We start from the raw sequence: 17206 nt of genomic DNA, 5'->3' as shown, positions 1-17206 counted from the left end.
ACAGAATTGTGCAGCCATCACATTATCAATTTTAGAACATTTTCATCACCTGAAAAAGAAGCTTCTGTGTCTGTTAGCAGCCACTCTCCATTACCCAACCTCTCCAGTCCCCGTCAGCCAGTAACCTACTCTCTCTCTATTCTGGATATTTCATGTAAATGGAATAATAACAATATGTGGTATTCTGTGAGTAATTTTTTTTCTTTTTTGGCAGGGGGAGGTAATTTAATTAATTAGTTAATTTTAGTGGAAATACTGGGGATTGAATCTAGGACCTCATGCATGCTAAGCATGCACTCTACCACTTGAGCTATACCCTCCCCTCATGAGTGATTTTTTTCTCTTAGCATATGTTTTTAAGGTTCACTCATGTTGTAGCATGTATTAGAACTTTATTCCTTTTTATTGTCCAGTAACATTCCATTGTATGGTTATACCGCATTATATCTGTTCATTCATTAGTTGATGGGCATTCAGCTTGTATGTACATTTTGACTGTGATGAGTAATGCTGTTTTGAATATTTGCATACACATTTTTGTTCAGGTGTATGGTTTCATTTCTTTTGGGTGTGGAATTTTGGAGCTGCATGGTAACTCTGTATTTTACTTTTTGAGGAACTGCCAAAGCTGCTACACCATTTTATGCTCCCATCAGCAACATACGAGGGTTCTGATTTCTCCACATCCTTGGCCAACAGGATTTGTTTATCTGTTACTGTTTAGCCATCCTGGTGGTATCTCACTGTGGTGTTGATTTGTGTTTCCTTAATGAATGTTAGACATCTTGTCATGGGTTTGTTTTGGTCATTTATGTGTTTTCTTTGGAGAAATGTCTTTTCAGATCCTTGGCCCAATTTTTAATTGGAATATATATCATTTTATTATTGAGTTGTAGAGCTCTTTATATATTCTGGAATAAGTCCCTAATCAGATATGGAACTTGTAAATGCTGCTTCTGTTTTGTGGGTGGTCTTTTACTTGATGGTACTATTTGCAAGACAAAAGTTTTTAGGTTTGGAAAATTCCAGTTTGTCTATTATTTCTCTTGTTGCCTCTGCTTTGGTGTTATATCTAAGAAACCATTTTTCAACCCTAAGTAATGAAGATTTACTCCAGTTTCATTCTAAGAATTTTATAGTGTTGGCTCTTGCATTTAAGTATATGATCCATTTTGAGTTACTTTTTATGTAACATATGAATAAGGGGTACAACTTAATTTTTTGTACGTAGAGAAGAATTTTTAATAAATCAGTTTTGTAAAGCTATTTCTGTTTGCATCAATTTTTAGTGTTCCTGTACCAATTTCAATATATTTCCTTATCTTTAAAAATTTTTAGGGGGGAATTATGTTTGTTTGTTTATTATATTTTGGGGGGAAGGAGGTATTTAGGTTTGTTTATTTATTTATTTGCTTTTTTTCAGAAGAGGTACTGGGGATTGAACCCAGGACCTCGTGCATGCTAAGCATGTGCTCTACCACCTTGAGCTGTACCCTTCCTGCTGTTTATTTACTTATTTTTTAATTTATTTATCATTATTTTTTAAGTGAAGGTACTGGGTATTGGACTCAGGACCTCGTGCATGCTAAACACAATGCTCTACCTCTGAACTATACCCTTCCTCCCATTTCCTTAGCTTTTTACAGTCTTCTTTATTTAATGTACCCCTTATAGTTAGTATTGTATCACTTCTTGTAAAGTGTAGAAATCTTGTAACTGGAGAGATTGTTTTATATCATCTCTGCCCATTGTCACTTATGCTGTTGTCATATGTATTAGATCTACATATATTATAAGCCTGAAGACAATATTATAATTTTTACTTTTAATAATCATATGTATTTTTAAGAATTTAAGAACTAAAGTATTTTATATTTACCCAGATATTTACCATTCGTGGTATTCTCCCTAGCTTCTGGAAGATACTCATTTTCATCTAGTACTATTTTTCATCAGTGTGAAGAATTCCTTTTAGCTTTTATTATAGTCCTTATCTTCTGGTGATGAAATCCATTTGCTCTGTTTTGCCTGAAAAATAAGTATTTCACCTTTATTTTGAAGGATATATTAGTTGGATATAGAATTCTGGATTGACAGTTCTTTTTCTTCAAGCATTTTAAAGGTGATGTTTCACCCACTTTTGGCTTCCATAGTTTTTGAGGAGAAATCTGCCATTTTTTCCAGTTACTTTTCTCCTGTATTTGATGTCATTTTTTCTTGGCTGCTTTAAGACTTTTCCCTTTATTTGCTTTTTGGCATGCAGTTTAAGTTCTTGGGGTTCACTGAACTCCCTTTTTTCATAGGGGTAGAGAGAGGTAATTGTGTTTATTTATTTAGTTAGTTTTTTAGAGGAGGTCCTGGGGATTGAACCCAGGCACTCATGCATGCTAAGCATGCGCTCTACCATTTGAGGTATTAACCAGCCCCCTACCCCAGCCCTTAACTTTTTGATTCCATAATTTGTCTTCAAATAGAGGAAATTTTTATTCATTATTTCTTCAAAAGTTTCTTCCCTGTCATGTTCTCATATTCCCTTCCTCCCTTCTCCTCCTCCTCCTTTTTCAAGCCTTCAATAATATATGCTAGACTTCTTGATATTGTTTATTTTTTTCACTGTTTTCTCTTTTTCATATTAGATCCTATCTATTGATGTAGCTTCAAGCTCATTGACTCTTTCCTTTCTCATCTTGATCCTGTTAAAACTGTTCAGTGAATTTTTCACTTCATGTATTGTATTTTTAAGTTTTAGAATTTTTATTTATACTGTTCTTATTAGGCACTAGATGTGGTTGGACTCAGGCTGCCTAGTAAATGTTTTGAGCAATTGCTTAAATCTCGTTTCATTTCTTTTTTTCCTTAATTGGGCTCCAGCCTACGCTGGGCAATAGAATGGTCAACCCAAGATCAGTGAGAAATTTAGGCAGATTTTAAACATAAAAATTTGGGGGCTCCCCTCCTGTTTCTCTCCTTTTTCTGGATTCAGACCTTACTTTCCTGATTGTTCTAAACTTTATCTTATGATTCTTCAGGTATTAGTACTACAGAAGCCACTATGGGCTGACTGTGGGTTGTCTTTAGGCTGAAAGTCCTGAAAAGGGGAAAGAAACTCTTCTTGTGTTGGTCCCTTCCAAGTTTTGACTTCTGGTAGGAAACCAGAATCTGGCTGCTTATTTGCATAAGGGTTTGTCTCTTACAAGCTTATTTAGCCATTTTAGAAGTAGAAATTAATTTTATTGTGGATTTTAAAATATTTGGTATATTTCAGTTAATTGCACTTACTGTCTTTATTAGTATTACGTGATTCCATCTTTGGCCAGCAGGAGCCTCTTTAGGTTGGTCCGTAAGTCGTTTTAACATGACTGAAGCAGTCTTTTAAAGCTTCCTTGCTATTTGATAGAACAAGGTATCCTGGGCTTACTTGACCTAAACCTGAAATCATCCACTTCTCCTAGGATTCCTGATTACTTTGGGAAATGCTGTTTGGAGACCCCAGCCTGGTCACTAGGGGTACTTATTTTTACTGTGGTAGCCTTTTTAAAACACAAGAAAAAAATAGGTTTATTTAGATTTATTTTTATCTTTTGCTTAAAAGAAGATGAAATGATAATAGTAATTATTTTATCCTATAGATACTTTTTCATGCCATAGTTACATCTTTTATATAATATGAGGAAGATCAACTTAAACCTTGAGTTTATCCTTCTTATTAGTGTATACTTTTTTTCAATTATTATCTTGTTGTTTTTTGTAATTTAATGGTGTTCATAGTCTGGGTAATCCAATATAGCTGAATGGATTGTCACATAGCCACACTTGCCTAAAGGTCAGGATTTTGGATGAATTTGATTTAGTGAAGTATAGTGAGTTTTATACTTTGGCAACAGAATCTAATATAAAGTAGAAAAAGTATTTGGAAATTGATGCCTACATTATAAAGATGGAAAATAGTTGCATGCTTTCTTACTATATTACATGAGGTAGGAAAAAAAGAACTACCTTGAGTAACTTCTGCTTGTTGGGGCTATTTCGTTTAAAGGGTTTTTTGTCCCTTGGTAAAATGTGAGATCATGAAATTTAAAAAATAAAACAGATAAATGTATGTAACAAAAAAGGAACAGACTCACAGTATATAGAACAAACAAATGTTTACCAGTAAAGAGGGAAGGGGAGAGGATTAAGATAGGGGTATGGGGCTAAGAGTTAACAAACTATTATATATAAACTAGAAAAAAAAAGTGTGATTTTTAATGTTTTTTTTTTTTTTGCCTTCTTATAATCTTACCCTTTCATGGGATTTATTTGTCTTTTCCCAGTGCCTGTCACTTACTAAAATTAGAATACATCTGTGGAATTCTAATAGTAACATGTATAGCTGCAGCCTGCCCTATGAAACTTTTCAGGTTGGATTGGTTTACTGTAGGATTTGGAGTCTCTGTTGTACAGAATTTGATCCTTTTTTCCTGAGTTTAGGGTATAGTCTTTTAACTTCTTTTCTTTTCCTCTAATCTTCTTTTCTCTCATGTCTCCTACATATATCTCTTTTTGTCTTCAGTGGGAAGACATAGTACTAGTATTTTACTTAGCATGTAGTTTTCTTTTAGAGTTTTCTTCTCTGCATTTTAGAAAACTCATTTAAAATCTTTGTTAGTATAACATTAGTTCCTTCATTTTTATACAGTTAGACTTCTGATAACATTTTTATAGTTGTAAACAGCCATATAAAATATTTTTATGCACATATTTCTTATCTTGGAATTAAAGTATATAAGTGACTTTAAAATGACACATAGTACTCAATAAATGCCATTTCTGTTATATTTCCATTGGCTCTCTAGAATTAAATATTTTTCTTGAATCATATTGCTAAATTGTTTGCCAACAGAATTACAGTGCCATCAACAGTACATGAAAGTAAATATTCACTGCACTCTGAACATTAGGGATTATCTTTTAAGAAAAGTTTTACTAACTGAGTGGGCAGAAATGCCTGTTATTTCTTTGTGACTTATATTCATATTTCTCTGAATATAAGTGAGGTTAAATGTTCTCATTATTTGCTGCATCTACTTTTCTTTAGTTTAAAAAATCTGTTTTGAAGTCTATTCTAATGTTTTTATAGAAGTTTTTAATTCCTTAGATTTGATTACTGATTATTTTTGTTATAGTTCTTATGTTGAAATTGTTTTTCAAAATTTTGGTTATACATTAGTGATCTGAATTTTCTCTTCCCCAGTTGCTAAACAGTTATTCATATACCTAATCATCCCAAAGAGTATTTATCTCTGGTTATAGTCTTCATATTAGATTTAGTTACATTTCTATAAAGCAAGTTATTTCTTTCCCACAGGGTAAATCACACAACTAATAGTGTTTTCATCTGTGAGGGCGATTGCTCTATGGCTTAGAACCAAATTACTGCCAGTCTTTAGTTAAGTGTGCTTGTAGTTTTGCCCCTTCCATCCATCTGTCACGTATTTTTTGGGTTGCCATGTCTGGAGACTATGAAACATGCTAGGGCTACAGCCAGGAAATGGAGCTTATAATCTAGCAGAGGAGCTAAACATAATTGCATAAATAATTAATTATAATTGCAATATATAACAAGGAATGTGTAGTTAATTCATAATATGGCTCCTAATGTAATGCAGGGATTCAGAGAAACCTCTGAGGAGGTGACCTGAAGCAAGGATCTGAGGAATAAATAGAAATTATCCATCTGTGAAAGAGGGTGGGTGAAGAACAGTATTCCAGGTAGAGTGAAAACAACTAATTTAAAGTCTGTGAATGGGCTTTGGAGTACTTACAGATTTTAAAGAAGAAAAGACAGTATTGTCCAGACTGTAAGATGTTAAAAAGAGAGAAGGTTGTGGAGGTAAGTAGGGTTAGATCATATAGGGAAATCATTGAAGGTTTTTAAGTGGGGCAGTACTCTGGACTAGCTGTGGTTTTTTTTGGTCTGAACATGTCTTTATTTATACATGTATTGAAGTATAGACAGTTTACAGTGTGCCAGTTTCTGGTGTACAACATAATGCTTCAGTCATACGTGAACATACATGTATTTTCATATTCTTTTCACCATAAGTTATTTGGATTTGCATTTTTGAAGCTCACTCTGTAGATTGGTGGGGATCAAATAAGAGTGCATATAAGGAGACCAGTTACTAGGAAGTCACTGAAGTAAGTGGTCCTGATGAAAGCTGGTGTTGACTTGTGTCAGCTAATAGTAGTATAGATGGAGAGAGGAGGGTAAATCTTACCATTATTTGAGAGGAGGAATGGTCAAAATGTGACTGATTAAATATGACATTGGGGAGTAGTTCTTGAAACTGTCAAAAGATTGTCGTGGTGTCTTGTATGGGCAGTGTGTGGTTGAGTATCACAAAGCGAGGGAAAACTGCTGGAAGAGCAAATATTGTCATACATTTTGGACAGAGCTTAAAGTTGCCTGTGTATTGTAGGAAGCTTTATATATGGATCTAAGGACAGATCTGAATAGGAGGTAAAACTGGGGAGTCACTGGCATATCCTAGTAATTTAGTTGGTAGGACATGTATGGAAAATGAGATTGCCTAGTGCTTAACATGAAAGGGGAAAGCATCTTAAGCCAGAGCTGTGAGGAACCACCACATTTAAAGGCTGGATGAGGTGATCAGAAAGGTGTTGCTGTAGAGGTAAGCAGAAAGTTAGGAGAGTGAAATACTGGAAGACAAGAAATACAGAATCTTATGGCTTATGTTTTGTGTACTTATTCATTATTTTATCTTAATTTCCTGCTCTTATTTTCCTTTGCAACTCATTTATGTTACTATTACTATATGCTTCAAACCTCTTTGCAGAGCAGGTATGGTACAAATAATAGCCACGTGTGACCTCCAAGTGGGACAGTGCCATTGAGACTCTATTATTTTTGTATCTGTCCTCTTGCCAGTAGTGAAAAGAAATGGTGGTATTGACTTGATGTTTCTTTCTGGTTTCAAATTGTGGGAGCAGTAGGGAGAGGGATACATAGTAACTTTTGAGTACCATTGTGTGAATGCTGAGAGTAACTAGAATAATCAGAGAAGTTCCTTCCTTCCAAAGACAGGTCAGCACATGTGAGATCCTGTTTTCCCACTTTTATCAAAATTCTGTATTCGAGTTTGGCTCTTTATTTTAGGAGCAACCAGACCCAACTGACTATATAATAATCCTGGTTGATTCTAGACAAAGTAAAGGGATAGAGGCAAATATTAAAAACTGTGCTCCAGTCCTTTGTTCAGAGAATCATTTTGTTTCTGTTAATGTAATGTTAGAAAAATAATTGTGGCAGGAATTTAAAAGTTAAATAACATTTACTTTTTTGAAGTCGTCATTTGGTACTCTGAGGAAGATCGCATGTCACAGAGAATTACTTTGTGAGGAATGTTCTGAAATATTCTTGGTGGCAACTAGTAAAAATGCTGCTCCCACGTTTTTAATAGTTCTAAAGTTACAGAGAAGACATTATATTTCGGTAATCTGAAAAATTTCTTTGTTTCTCTCTCTCTCTCTTTTTAAATAGAGATGTGAACTGTGTCCTCATAAGGATGGAGCTTTAAAAAGAACAGATAATGGCGGTAAGTGCAGAGATTGTTGAAAAAAATTTTGTTGAAAACTGGAGTGGGGAGTATTTTAAAGTATCTGGTAGTTTGTATTATATTGAATAGTGTTTATCACTCAGATAATTGTAACAGTACCAGATATAATTTATGAATCCTTTTTTTTTTTATTGAAACACAATTTTTCTCTTTTTTGGACAAAGTTAAGCATTTTTTTTAAAGCATCTTTAAAAAATGCAGAATGATCCACAATACTTCTAATTACAGTCTTGATTTTTTTTTAATGGATATAATTTCTTTTATTAGAAATTATTGGGAAAATAAGCCACTTTTATTTTTGGTTAGAGATAAAATCTGTTGTTTTAGAGCCTTTTTTTCTCTCTTGTATATTACTAGACTGATGTTTCCAATGAATGTTAACACCATGTGTATCTTTGTTGCTTAGAATATAAACAAATGCTGACTTTTGGTGTGCTTTCCTGAGGATTCTTGTGTATTTCTCACTGTTACTTCTATTTTTTGTTACCTTCCTTAGAGAAAACCATGTTTTTTTATAGCTCATACCATTCTTAAATATGTAGACATTAATTTACTAAACCATGGAATACTATGAAAATTAAGTAACTGATGAAGAAACTCAAAAAAGTAGAGGTAAAACTACTGTTAGTGTGTGCTTCCATTTTGGGCAGCCAATTGTAAAGTCTTTGGGGCATAGGATAGAGTCAGGGTATAAATAAATAAAAGGGAAAAATACAATGTTTTTGACTAATGCTGGATAAATATATATATTTAATTTAATATTCAGACTGTATTAGTCACATTTTCTAAAATTTTAAATATTAGAAACCCTTCCTCCTACTCCTGTTCACCATCTGCCTAGTTTCTCAACAGCTTTTCTGCCACCAACATAATTGCTTTTATTACTTTTGTGCATATACAAATAAATATGAATAGAGGTATTTTCTTCAGCTTTTATACAAATGAATGAATATTACACATACTCTCTTGCATCATAAATTTTTGCACTGAACAGTTTCTCTATTATCAGTATAGAGCTTTCTTGTTTACCATATGTAATGTAATTAGTCACCTGTTGATGGAGTTTCTAATCTGCTTTTTGTGACTAATGCTTGTGTATATATGTCATTTTTTTTGTATGCAAGGACACTTGCAGGATTTTGTTAATTCCCAGAAGAGGAACTCTTGGGTCAAAGAGATTCTGCAGTTAATTTTGGTAGATAGTTCTGAATTATCCTCTTTAGTGGTTGTACCAATTTGTGTTCCCAGCAGCAATGAATGAAACAGCTCTTCTCCATACTTTTGGTAATCCTGTATATTAAAGTTGGCATCTCAGAGCAGTTATTTTGCATTTCTCTTACTATGAATGAAACAGCATTTTTTCGTGTTTTTAAGAGCTATTCAGTTTGTATTTTCCCTTCTATGATCTGTTCATATGCCTTTTCTGTTTGGTTGTTGATCTTTTTCTTTCTGATTTGTTGGGGCTTTCATAGGAGCACCTCATATATGAGGGTTTTGTGATGAGTTGGACTAGTTTTGGCCCAGTTCTTAATCTTTGTTTATGAGGGTTTTACCATGCAGGAATTTTTGATTTTTATTTATTTGAATTTATTACTCTTTTCTTTCATGACTTATGTATTTAAAAAAATTTTATTTTGCTTATATTCTTTGGTGAGGAGAGGTAATTAAGTTTGTTTATTTAATGAAAATACTGGGGATTGAACCCAGGACCTTGTGCATAGTGCTAAGCACACTATCACTGAGCTACCGCCCTTCCCCCATGGCTTCTGTATTTTGGACCATTAGTTAGGAAGGCCTTCCCTACTCCAAAGTTATAACAAATTCTTTCATGTTCCCCTCTAGTGTTTTTATGGTTTCTTTTTTTCTTATAGTTTAATCTTTGATACATTTGAAATATATCCAGGTAATACAGTGTGAGCTATGATTCCAACTTTATTTTTTCCTGGTGGCTAAAATACTATTATCATTTGTCTCATTACCATTTATTGGACAGTTCATTTTTTCCTTACTGACTTGCAATCCCATCATAGTCTAAATTTGATGTGTATTTTAAAAAATTCTGACTAAATTGTGTTCCAAAATAATTTTGGAACCTGGAATGCATTTTCCTATACAAATGCTAACTATGTTTCTAGGCTGGTTAACAAAATCTCACAATGTACCTGATGTATAGTATCAATAATATTGTTCTTTAGTAGCTAATACCTATTTTTTGTGCTGGAAAATATTCCAAGTTTTAGATTTATTTTTCCCTTGCTAATCAGGATTAGGGATTTCTCAATTCAACTTTTAATTTTCTTCAATGTCAGCCACTTGGTAGTTCTCAGCTGTTGAAGGTAAGTGTTTTAACATAGCTTGGTGTGTGAAAAGTGGGTTATTGTAGGCAAAGGGAGAAGCAAATAATAAAGACACAGGTATATCAGGGATTTGGATTGTAAGGTGTGAATGGTAAAATTTCTGAGAGGTAGAGCTAATGGTATAGGTAAGATTTTGTTTCTTTTCCCTCTCTCCTTCGCTCCCCTCCCCTCCCCTCCCCTCTTCCTTCCTGTCCTCTCCTTCTTCCTTCTTCTCTCCCCCAACCACCTTTTTCTCATACTAACAACTTGATCCTTTTGATTGTGAGGAGCCTTTGAAGCTGAGGAATAACATGGGTTTTCTAGTTTAGAAAGATTGCCCTGATAGCATTGTGGTGAATGGATTGGAAGGGTATGAAACCAGATTAACTATAAAAAAGAAAGGTGGAACTGGATCACAAGTGCATGTAAATAACATAATTAAAATCAGCTATATGGCCTATTTAAATTATAGAGTTAGTTGAGTCTGCCATTTTACTCACTGAGCTTATGCTTCAGGTAGACCTATATGGAAATCCCTCGCTTTCCCACCATCATTGACAAAGACATGAAGTGTACACTGAGGGGGCCAGGTAAAAGGTGATGTTGGCTGTCTTACTTTCTTGAAGACATTTTAAAGAGTTGAGGGCCATTATGTGACAGAACAGTTAGGTGAATACAGCAAGGTTGTGTATTCAAAATGATGTACAGTGTCATATACTTTCTCTATTGGAGTTTTAAGAAATTTTTCAAGGTGAGTTTTGATTATATATACTTTGTTTTGTTTTTATGCTCTGACTTTAGAATCCACACTCTACAAAGATAAGACTGCTTTATTGCCTTAAGTGCAAGAAAGAGATACTGAGTAATTGTTTGAGACAGAAGAATTAGGAGGGATAAAAATGAGGGAATGGACATCAGAGACACAAAAGTGGTAAAATTTTACAGGTATATTTTAAAAAACCACTTTTATTATGGAAAAATTTCAAGCATACATAAAAGTAGAGGACTCCCCAGCCTGGTGTACCCAACTTTAATAGTGAACAAGTCATGGCCAGTCGTTTCCTCTATATTCTTCCCAGCCCCAGTATTCTGATTATTTTGAATTCTGTGAGCATTTCTAACATACATGGATATTCTAAAAATATACTGTATATTATCACACCTAAAAAATCGACAGGGATTTCTTAAAACCATCAAATATCTAGTCATTGTTCAAAATTTCCTGATTGTCTCCTGTTTTTTTTTTTTTTTAATATAGTTATTGAATCTGGATCCAGTAAGGTGCATAAGCTGGATCCAAATAAGATGCATACATTACAGTTAACTTGATATGTCTCTTAAGGTCTCTCTGTAATCCCCATTCCTGCGCTTTGTCAGTTTACTTACGGAAAAATCTGAGTCATTTGCTGTATAGTTTCCCCACAGTAGACTTCGTTGATTGCATCTTAGATGGGATGTATGTGTGTGTTTTCTTCTAACACGTCACTTAGTTCCATGTATTTTCTGTATTCAGAGACTTCATCATAATCAGTTTATTGTCGAGAAAGGCAAGAATACACGTTGGTAGTGCTGTATACTTCCTTTGGGAGGCATATGATATTTGTTTTTGTGTGTGTGTGTGTGTGTGTGACATTAGCAGCTGTTGATCAGTGTCTAGATCCATTTATTAAATAGAGGTTTGAATAAATAGTGATTTTCTCTCATTACTTTATGTCTTAGCAGGATTACTTCTTTAAACAAAACTATTCTTACCAACAATTTTGTTATCCTGAAGTATATTTTATGAAGGAAGAACAGGAAGAATACTGTATTCTATTTTCTTAAAATTGAGGTAAAATTCACATAGCATAAAGTAACCGTCTTGAGGTATACTTACTGTTTTGTGGCACTCACTGCTTTCAGATTGTTATGCATGTCCACCTCTTTCAGTTTCCACAACGTTTTTTATCACTTAAAAGAAAACACCCTTTCTTATGCAGAAAATTCACACACACCCACCCCTAGCCCCTGGAAACCACAAACCGCTTCTTGTCTCTATGAATTTACCTATTCTGGATATTTCACATAACTGAAATCATAGTGTGTGACCTTTGAGTCTGACTTTTTTCACCTAACATGTTTTTCTGGGTCATCAGTGCTGCAGCCTATGTTAGTACTTGATTCCTCTTGGTGGCTGACTAATACCCCATTTTGTGTGTGTGTGTGTGTGTGTGTGTGTGTGTGTGTGTGTGTGTGTGTGTGTGTATAGACAACATTTTATCATCCTTTCGTTTGTTGAAAGACATTTGGGTTTCTACCTTTTGGCTGTTGTGGATAGTACTGCTGTAAACATTGGTATAGATATTAGAACACTGGTATTTGTATAAACAAGTATCTTTTCAATTTTGGGGGTTATATACTAGGAGTGACATTGATGGATCATATGATGATTCTGTGTTGAACTTTTTAAAGAATCTCCAACCTGTTTTACACAGTTCTGCACCATTTTTGCATTCCCACAATGTATGAGCGATCCTCATCACCAACACTTCGTATTTTGTTTTCTTTTTTTAAATTTTTTTTTATTGAGTTATAGTCATTTTACAATGTTGTGTCAAATTCCAGTGTAGAGCACAATTTTTCAGTTACACATGAACATACGTATATTCATTGTCACATTTTTTTTCACTGTGAACTACCACAAGATCTTGTATATATTTCCCTGTACAGTATTTTCTAAATTTTAAGATTATAGCCATTTCAGTGGATATGAAGTGGCATGTCATTGTGGTTTTGATTTGCATTTCCTTAATGATGAGTGATGTTGAGTATCTTTTCATTTGCTTGTTGGCATTTGTAAATCTTCTTTGGAGAAATATCTGTTGATATTCTTTGTCCATTTTGTAATTGAGTTGTTTGTCTTTTTTTTTGTTGTTGTTGAGCTGTAAGGGTTCTTTATCTTCTGGATATCAGTCACTTATCAGATACATGATTTGCAAACCTTTTCTCCCATTCTGTGGATTGTTTCTCATTTTCCTTATAATGTCCTTTGATTCACGATAGTTTTTAATTAGTTATAGTCCAATTTAATTTTTCTTTTGTTGTTCATGCTTTTACTATCAAATCTAAGAATCCACTGCTATCCAAAGTCGTAAAGATTTACACTTAGGACACCTGCGGGGTGTGTTATGAGACTTGGTTTATGGGTAGGATAAGGTCAGTTTTTAAGGAGATTCTCTATGAGTTTCTAAAAAATTCTATGGTTTTGGAATGTAGTGTTTAAAATAAACCCATGAGGTTGTATTTGATATTTGGGTTGTTAACATCTTCTGTATCCTTGCTGATTTGTTGAATGTGTTCTGTCATTTACTGAGGAAGATATGTATGCTAGTATTTCTCATTGTAATTGTGGTGTCTCAGTTTTTGCTTTATATATTTTGATGATGTTATTAAGTGTCTGCATATTTAGAATTAGTATATCTCTTCCTTATGAATTGAAATTTTTTAATCATTGTGGTTGTACTCTTTCTCTGGTGCTTTTTTAAATCTCAAAGTATATTTCAACTGATATTAACTATCTCACCTTTCTATTAGTTTTCGTTTTCAAATGGTGTATCTTCTCTTTAGTTATAACTTTTCTGTATTCTCCTGTTTTGGATTTGTCTCTTGTTAACAGCAAATAGTTGTGTTTTTAGCCAGTCTGAGTTTTTGTATTTAATTGAAGTAAATTTTAGTTTGTTTATACTTAGTGTATGCATATGAGTTTTTTTGTGTGTGTGTGCATGTGTGTGTATTGCATTTGAATTTAAACTTTCCATCTTACTGAATGTTTTCTATTTGCTTTTCTTGTTTTGTGTTCCTTTTCATTTTTGTGTTATTTTGAATTGCTTAAAAAAAAGACATTTTTAGAGTAGTTTAAGGTTCCCAACAATATTGAAGAGAAGGTACAGAGATGCCCTTTGTCCTCACACATGCTTAGTGTACCTCATTATCAGCACCCCCCACCAGATTGGAACATTTGTTACTATTGATGAACCTATAATGATTCATAATTATTACCCAAAGTTTGTTATCTACACTAGGGTTCTCTCAGTGTGTACATATCCTGTGTTTGGACAAATTTATAATGATATATAGCCATCATTATAATATCATGTAGAATATTTTCACTGTCCTATAAAATTGTACTCTGCCTGTTCATCCCTCACGCCTCACTTTAGGGCAACTATTAATCTTTTTACAGTTCTTAGTTTTCTGTTTTTTCAGAAGGTAGTATACTTGTAATTATATAGTTATGTAGCCTTTACAGATTCACTTCTTTCACTTAGTAATACTCTTTTAATTTTCCTCCATGTCTTTTTATGTCTTGACAGCTCATTTACTGTTAGTGCTGAATTGTTTGTCTGGAGGTACCACAGTTTATCTGTTCACCTATGGGAGGAAATCTTAGTTGCTTTTAAGTTTTGGCAGTTATGAATAAAGCCTCTATAAATACCCATGTGCAGCTTTTTGTGTGGACATAAGTTTTCAGCTATTTTTGCTTAAATACTAAGGAGCATAAGCTAGGTTGTATGGGTTGGGTATGTTTAGTTTTTGTAATAAGCAGGTGAAGTGTTTCCCAGAGTTCTGTACCATTTTGCATTCTTATCAGTAATGAATGAGAGTTTCTGTTACTCCTCACCCTTGCCAGTGTTTGGTGTTGTTGGTGTTCTGGATTTTGGCCATTTTAATAGGTGTGTAGAACTTTCTCTTGGATTACTTCTTATCATTCTGATCTACCCTCTCTATTAGCCTGATAAAATTTAGTATTTCCGTGTGCTTTTACCCTCTTTCTGAACCCTATGAAACTGTTAGTGAATGTGAAATTCATTTACTAAACTCCTGACATACATCTTATTGTTCTCATGTAATTCTCCATTTCTTAAAAAAATTATGTTTTTGTCACTTTTTTTATGGAAGGGCTGTGATAGTCACTGAAAATGGAAAAGTTTTTTTGTAAAAGGTATTACTTTCTACTTGAATGGTTTGACAGAATTTACCAGTGAAACTTTGTAGTGTTAGAATGAAACCTTCTGGGAAGATTTTTGATAAAAAAATTTATTTCTGGAAAGTGAGTATATATAGTATTTTCTTATTAGCCTGTTGATGTTTTTTGGATCAGTAGTGTGTCATAGTGATAACCCTGTTTTTATTCTTAACATTGGTGATTTGTGGTCTCTGCTCTTTGTTTTGTTTCTGTTTGGTTTTTTTTGACTGGCATACCTAGCATTTGTCAGTTTCATTTGCCTTTTTAAAGAAACAGCATTTGGCTTTGTTAATTTTTAAAGTCGTCTGCCTGTTTTCTGTTTTACTGATTCCTGCTTTAATCTTTTATTATTTCCTTTCTAGCATTTACTTTGTGTATGTTTAGCTTTACCTTTTTAACTTCTCAGGGTGGCATCTTAGTTCTTTCATTTTAGATCTTTTTTTCTAGTATAAGTATATAAAGCTGTAAGTCTTCCTCCTAGCACTGCTTTGGCTGCATTCCAGTTTGGTATGTTGTATATTTGTTACTACTCGGTTCAAAATGTTTTCCAAACTTCCCTTGTGATTTTCTCTTTGACCCATACATTATTTAGAAATATATTAAATATTTGCTATATGTTAGTGGTTTTGCTCTATACCTACTTGTTACTGGTTGCTAATTTAATTTCATTGTGGTTATGATTGTACTCCAGATGATTTTAGTCCTTTAAAATTCAATAAGACTTATTAGGGCACAGCATATTATCTGTGTTGGTGAGTGTACCATGTGTATTTGAAAGGAATGAGTACCCTGCTGTTGAATATAGTGTTCTAGTCAGTTAGATCAAGACAGTTGATACTGTAAAGCTCTTTTATGTCTTCACTGATTCTTTTTTGGTATAGTTCACCTATCAGTTGCTGAAAATGGTGTGTTAAAAATCTGTCATGATTGGAACGTTGTCTGTTTCTTCCTTTAATTCTGTTAAGTGTTACTTCATGTATTTTAAGGCTATATTATTAGGTGCACACACTTCTCATTGTTATGTCCTTCTATTAAATCATCCCCTTATTATGATGAAATATCCCTTTCTATCTATGGAGTATTTGTCTTGTAGTTTATATCTAAAATCAAAATAGTCACTCTAGCTTTTATATTCTTACTGTTGGCATGGTATATCATTTTCCATTCATTTGCTTTATTTTCTCTAATCTTATTAGAGTCTTTATGTTTATTAAAAGTGTCTTATAGGCAGCATGTAGCTTGGTCGTTTAAAAAAATCTACTTTGTCCCTCTCAGTCACTCTTTAATCTACTCTGTCCCATTAACTGTTGTGTATAAATGATTTAGTATTTAATATAAATTAAAATTTAGATTGAGAACTTATTTTAAGATTTGTTTTTTTGAAAACAGCTTTATTCAGATATGATTGACTTTCACTATATGACATTTATTTAAAGTGAACTGTTTGAAAAGTTCTGACTAATGTTATGTACACATGAAACCATCCACACAATCAAGTCAGTGAACATGTCCATCATTCTTAGAACTTTTCTCATACTTTTTTGTACTGTATTTGAACCACCCCTTCTTCTCCATAGCCTTGTCCCAGGTAACCAGTCGTCTGCTTTCTGTTACTATAATTTGCATCTTCTAGAGTTTTGTATAAATAGAATCTGTATGTGTGTCTGTATATGTGTGTCTAAGCATACAAACATGTATATATAATATACACACTATTTTTGTTTGGTTCATTTCTATCAGTGTAATTATTTTGAGATTTATTCTTGTTACATCTATCAATATTTCATTCCTTTTTGTTGTTCTCTGCTATTCCTTTGTATGCTTATAGCAGTTTATCCATTTACCTGTTGATGGTGATAGTTAGACTATTTCTAGTTTTCAGCTGTTACAAATGAAGCTATTGACATTTGAGTACATGTCTTTGTATGACTATAGGCTTTCATTTATCTTGGGTAAACACTTAGAAATGAAATGGCTTGTTTATAAGTGCATGCTTAATTATTTAAGGAACTGACAAACTATTTTCTAAAGTGGTTGTAACATTTTACATTCCCATCAGTAGCATGAGAATTCCGGTTGCTCTACATCCTCTTCAACAGTTGGTATTGTCAGTTAAAAAAATTTTTGCCGTTGAAGAGGTGTGTAGTGATATCCTTGTTTTCTTTCCCAGTTACATATAATATATACACACACATATATATTAAGATTATTTTCCATTATCGGTTATTACAAGATGTTGAATATAG

General features: G+C 33.4%; 1 protein-coding gene across 17 annotated transcripts in view; it reads left to right on the top strand.

Moving 5' to 3' along the window:
* Nucleotides 1-17206, top strand: part of MLLT10 (MLLT10 histone lysine methyltransferase DOT1L cofactor) — a 160177-nt gene that overhangs the window by 30146 nt on the left and 112825 nt on the right. For all 17 annotated transcript variants that reach the window (XR_004189140.2, XM_031676410.2, XM_031676409.2 and 14 more), the window contains one exon: nucleotides 7544-7598. Coding sequence is in view for 15 of the 17 variants with exons in the window: in XM_031676410.2 (XP_031532270.1) it covers nucleotides 7544-7598 (55 nt within the window). In the remaining 2 variants the exon portion in view is untranslated. The remainder of the gene's footprint in view (nucleotides 1-7543; nucleotides 7599-17206) is intronic.

This window comes from Vicugna pacos, chromosome 35 (genome assembly GCF_048564905.1).
Source record: "Vicugna pacos chromosome 35, VicPac4, whole genome shotgun sequence".
Lineage (NCBI taxonomy): Eukaryota > Metazoa > Chordata > Mammalia > Artiodactyla > Camelidae > Vicugna > Vicugna pacos.
The sequence above is the reverse complement of the archived record's forward strand: the minus strand, read 5'-3'. Positions and strand labels throughout refer to the sequence as shown.